The 5,870-nt window shown below is 28.5% G+C and overlaps 2 protein-coding genes across 3 annotated transcripts in view; one reads left to right on the top strand and one right to left on the bottom strand.

Moving 5' to 3' along the window:
- Positions 1-5,870, top strand: part of LOC106691590 (beta-lactamase-like protein 2 homolog) — a 10,244-nt gene that overhangs the window by 2,773 nt on the left and 1,601 nt on the right. For both annotated transcript variants that reach the window (XM_067047169.1, XM_067047166.1), the window contains exon 6: positions 504-641. In XM_067047169.1, the coding sequence (XP_066903270.1) occupies positions 504-617 (114 nt within the window). In that variant the 3' untranslated portion in view covers positions 618-641. The remainder of the gene's footprint in view (positions 1-503; positions 642-5,870) is intronic.
- The window catches only part of mRNA-cap (mRNA-capping-enzyme), a 19,875-nt gene continuing 18,711 nt past the window's right edge, over positions 4,707-5,870 (bottom strand). The window contains exons 12-13 of the mRNA XM_014437394.3: positions 4,968-5,158; positions 4,707-4,894 (exon numbers count right to left, since the gene is read on the bottom strand). Coding sequence (XP_014292880.1) covers positions 4,761-4,894; positions 4,968-5,158 — 325 coding nt within the window. The 3' untranslated portion in view covers positions 4,707-4,760. The remainder of the gene's footprint in view (positions 4,895-4,967; positions 5,159-5,870) is intronic.

Here is a 5,870-nt window from a genome sequence, read left to right as displayed (position 1 = left end):
TAATTTTCATTAGTGATTTTGAAATTTTAAACTTTTAAAGAGCCCTACTAGCTTTGGGACGAGTAATTAGACTAGAAGAGTAACCCCAATCTACAGTATTATTTTTGGAATACATCCACAACAAATTAATTTTTTTTGTCAAATGTGCTAGTACTCAAACAAAGCAATATATAAAATAGACCATAACCCCTTTAATGATTTAATTTCTTGGTTAACCTCACAAGAGAGAATGGATAGATCTTATTTTCATTTTTCCTTTTGAAAAAATTTGATGTCTGGATTCTGTCGTCATAGTTTATGATAAGATATGGACTATTATTTCAGGTTTGCCTTAATGCTATCAATTATTTAGATTAAGCCGATGATTAACCAATACATTACTAGGTCATAAACCAATAGCCCAAACAATACACATTTTATTCTGTTATTTAATTTTCAATTTAATACTTTCTTTTAAACTTTTTTTTGTTACTTCAGTCTATAATTAATATTTTCTTTGGTAGGATACTCCTGAAAGTTTGTATTTAGCAGCATCAAATAATGTCAATCAACACCTTCTTAAAATGGAAAAGGAGGGTATAGTGCATAAAAATGAAAGAGGATGGATACTGGTTTAATATTTTCTTCTTGTGTAATCAACTGTAAGTCTCACCTTAGATGCAATTTAGGATTAAGTTTCTTTTTGGAGAATATGTGTATAAGTTAAATTGACCAATAACACACAATAGTGGTTATGACACTTCCCACCAGAAATCATAGGCGGTGTAAACCATAGGCATTAAAATGTTTTTAAGATTCGTGTTAATAGCTATTATGTTACTGCTAACATTTTGGTGTAAAAGCATCTGTAGATAATTTCAGATGTTTTCAAGATGAAACCTGAAAACATTATTTTTTTTAGGTAAGAAAAATATTAGATATTATAAATATAAGATAAAATCACTCACCTTCCTGGAAGTGAACAGGACATGACAAGAAAGAAAGAACAGTATAAAGTACAAAAATATGGTGTGCTGTAATGCAATTAAAGTAGGGGAAAATAACACATTAATGAACCATTAAGTAATTTTTTAATTAAAGTTTTATCTTGAAAACATCTGAAATTATTGTCTGAATCCTAAATTGCATCTCACCTTAGAAACTGGTGAGATGCAGTTTCGGATTAAGTTTTTTTTTTTTTTTGTTTTGGGAATATGTGCAGAAGTTAAATTGACCAATAACACATTCTAAATAAAATAAATTATTTTCAGAAATCACCTTTGTAGTCAAATAACTTAAAAACTGTTATTCTGGAAACACAGTTTAAAAAAGCAAAATAACACTTCTCTGACATTTCTTAATTATTTCAGATGTTTTCAAGATAAAACTCAAATTAAAAAACCGTGCCCGTGTAGGCCTCGGCGCTTCGCGCCGAGGCGACATGTTTCCGTGACAACGTATACTCTATGCTAATATTACATAAATATAAATTAAAATCAATCCAATGTTATATATTTGAAATAATAAACCAGTTCACATATTGAATTCAGATATTTATTTTTGCTTGGTTATACATTAATTAATTTTTATACATATGATATAATATCCATATGTTAAACAAAGTCAATTTCCGTTACAGAACACTTTTTCTAACATGGCATCACGCAAAATGATTTATAAGACGTTGTCACGTCAAAAAGTACTGAATGGTTCATTAATGTGTTATTTTTCCCTACTTTAATTGCTTTACAGCACACCATATTTTTGTACTTTATACTGTTTTCTTTCTTGTTATGTCCTGTTCACTTCCAGGAAAGTGACTGATTTTTTCTTCTAGGATTGTTCCTAAGAAATCGAGGGATCAGACTGTAAAGGAATTGTAAGGAATCAATGAACATCAAATGAGCGAGGCTGTGGCTGTTTGATCTATAACAGGAATATCTCAAATCGCTAACAGGCATTCATTCGACTGATATATAAGTGATCAGGCAATGAAGGAAGAAAAGTGAGCCTTATATGATCCCTGCATAGAAACTCTTGAGCTCAAGGATTTATTTTTTTAATTTAGAAAAGAAAATATAAAACAATTTTTGGTTATAGAGTTTTTACTTCATCTCTTATCCTTAATTGTTTAATATCTAATATTTTTCTTACCTAAAAAAAATAATGTTTTTTTTCTTGAAAACATCTGAAATTATCTACAGATGCTTTAAAATGCATTTACACCAAAATGTTAGCAGTAACATAGCTATTAACACGAATCTTAATAACATTTTAATGCCTATGGTTTACACCACCCACTTAATAACAAAAGTTATTAACATTGCCATTTCTGACAAAACCGTTAGTTGCATTTTGTTAGCCACAATTTATAATAGTCAATATAATAGTGCTATAATATTTTCAATGAATTGGTATTAAAAAAAAATCAAATGATCTGAACATTTTTGTCAGAAATAGCAAAGTAAATAACATTTCACTATTGACAGGTGTAAATTGTTATTTTAGCTATAAACCCACCTTTACTATATGATTTCTGGTGGGAAGTGTCATAACCATACCCTCCTTCAAAGCAAAATTGAAGCCTAAAAGGCCATACTCACAAAAGGAAAGTTTAAATTGAGATTAACCATTTTGCATCATTTAGATAATGAAATTTAACAACATTAGGTTACCATGATGAATTCCAGTTTAGATTCAGATTCAAGCATAGAAATGCAAATATCCTGTAAACGTAAACGTGCCATTGCTCTAATTGATAGTAATGAAGATGACCAGCCCGACAATATTTAAACAGGGGATTTCTTTTGGAAAAAAGGAAATTGTATGCCAACATTACATGATTATACTGCCATAAGTGGTGTAACCATCAATGTCAAAGGAAAGTCCAGGCATGATGTTTTGGAGTTACTTTTCAATGAGGAATTAGTGTAAAAAATAATTCTGGAAAAAACAGATTTGAATCTAAGGACAGAAATTTTGTGCCTATTACAGAGGGTGATTTGAAAATTTATACTGCGGTCTACATCTTAATGAGTTCAATTCCAATAATGACTCTATAAAGATATTGGAGTAAAAATGAAAGTTACATGTACAATGAAAATTACAGTGATGAAAGTTACAGATACCATAAAACAAACAATAAAAGTGTTCCTGCTGCATGAGCGATGGTGGCAAAAGGGCTCATAGGAATGTTAGCCATTGTAATCTAAACTGAAACAGAAGGCAGCCAGTGATTTGCTCGTAATTTTTCTCAGCTCCTCTGCAACGCCCCATGAAGGCACACAATGCTTTACTTTTTGTGCTAGTTTACACCCTCCATTATACTCCTTCCTCCCAGGGTTTCTGACACAAATATAACCCAGAATCAAAGGACTGAGGTAATAAAATAAAATGTTATAAATATCATTGGTTTATTTATAAATGGGCTAATCAAAATAATTAAAAAATTTATTATAATAAATATACATTCCTTATGACAGCAATGATTAAATGTTGTTAATTTTTTGTTTTATTGAATACTTTTAACAAGAAATGAATTACAGTGATCCAAATAGTTTTTAAAACAATTCTGATACTAAGCATATTCAGATGCTTTTAATGTTATCTGATCTGAATCACAGAGTGATAAAATCACAAATTTGGCAGTGTTAAATATATTTTCTTGAACTGTGAATCAGTCTATAATAGACTTTGATAATAATTTATTTTTATTTATTCCTGAAATAAAACTCATCATCTGTTACAGATACAGAAGTCTCAGAACTGTAATAATACTTTTTTAACTAAAACATACTAAAAGAAAATTCTTAAAATTTTAACAATTTCTATAATATTGCAGAAAATGGGTGCTGTAATAAAAAAGGTTGAAATGTATTTTTTTTTCCATTAATAATATTAATAGAGGTATTCTTTCGTTACCTCTTTTGTACTTGACACTTCAGGGATTATATTCTGATTATATCCTTACATTTGCCTCACAATGTACAATCATGGCAATCCAGACTTTAATCACTTAGTCTATATACTACATAAAGTAATGGTTTAACATTTAAAATATTACTTTTTTATTCTCTTCTAATTCTTGAACTTAGTATCATCACTGTCATAGGTTGGCATTTAAAAAATTAAGCTGTAATGAAGTTGTGATCAGATAAGAATTAGACATTTAACTGAATTATTTGGTTCATATGGATTTTCTATTTAGATAAACATTTTCTGTGCCAATATTGAAGGATCTTTATCGAAATAAAATTATTAACAACAATGATAACGTTTGAAATATAACAATCTCTCCTCTTAGCGAGTCAATATAGAATTTTTACAATCAATAATTAGCTTCGTTCTCCTCAATTCTCATTTATCAATAGAACACTTGTAGTATCTTTAAAAAGTTTCAGGAGGAATAATTAAATATTACAATGTATCTTTCAATTCAGGAACTTACAATTTGTATACAATAATTTAGCCATTTATCGTCATTGAAACATGGCTAAGATATGAAAAGATATTTAATAACCATGTAATTTTTACTCTATGCTTTAACTATTATTAATAATTCAGTTTATTCTTAACATTAAACCAATATACCAAAAAGATACATAAATAAAATACAAAATTATATTCATTTTTAATGACTGTACATTCAAAAATAAAAAAAGAAAATTATACTAGGAACCTGTATTTATCGAAGAAACAAGTAATTAGTAAAAAAACAAACAAACATATTCAATGGATGATACAAATTAGAAATATATTTATTTAAAATTCAATCCTATAGGTTATCTTCTATGATGTCTTGGTGGTATTTGTGGTGGTGGAGGCATAATATCGTTATCAGTTTTAAACCTTGAAGTAGCGATGAAATCCAGTAAATAATGTTTTGTAACTGGATTTTTTATAGAGTTGAAAACAGCTAGAAATTAAATCATATCAGCAAAAGTTGATTAAGCCATTTGATAATAAAATTAAGAGATAGAAATACTTACATCGTGCTGTCTTAATACTATTTGGAAAAGATTTGTCAGTCCTTTCTCTCATAAATATCCAAGTATTGTTCTCATACCTACACTCTATAATTTTCCCATCATATTTCTCTAATTCTTTAGTATATTTCATTCTTCCGAAGGATGGGTCGAAACCTCCAACATAAAGAAATCCGACCTTCTTAGTCAATAGCCTGAAAATAATATGAACATTAAACCACATTACATTTTAAATGATAATTTAGTCAGGTTATAAAAATAAAAACTTTTTTTTTTTATATTTTATACTATCATTGATACCGATTAAAATATAAAATCCTAAGCCACTGAGTTAAGATTAAAAAAAAAATTAGATTGCTTGGTAAGAAGTATTTGTGCACTAATTTTTTAGACTAATATCCATATATCTTCCATATAACTAACACATTATACTGACTTGTTTCATCAGCATTATTATGTATTTTGGAGGGTTTCTAACTATTACACCAATGCCATCTATCAATATTATTTATTCCAGCGGAACAATCCCACTCAAAAGAAATGGTTAACTTCTTAAACAACACTTAAGCTCAAGAATGGGCAATAAGGAAGTTAGGTTCAATTTAAAATTCTTATCCACTACATTCCTAAGCCTAGAGGCTATAACTTAGGCTGATGATTGATTTTTTAAGAAATATTTAATTTAGTTTTAGTTCAAAAATTAAAAGAAAAAAAAAAGAATTCTGTAAAAATAATTACCAGATCATTCAAAAAGTCCTGTCGTTTTTTTGGGGGAAATTATAAATAAATAAATATTTTCAAATAATCACCTTTATTCATCAAAATATCCACCGTTACAGTCGGTAACCTTCTCCCAACGAGATGGTAAAGCCCAAATTCCTTCCTTAAAAAACTGTTGATTTTTAC

This window comes from Halyomorpha halys, unplaced genomic scaffold (genome assembly GCF_000696795.3).
Source record: "Halyomorpha halys isolate HHAL.00 unplaced genomic scaffold, Hhal_1.1 Scaffold52.1, whole genome shotgun sequence".
In the NCBI taxonomy this organism is placed as follows: Eukaryota; Metazoa; Arthropoda; class Insecta; order Hemiptera; family Pentatomidae; genus Halyomorpha; species Halyomorpha halys.
This window is presented reverse-complemented; position numbering and strand designations above follow the sequence as displayed.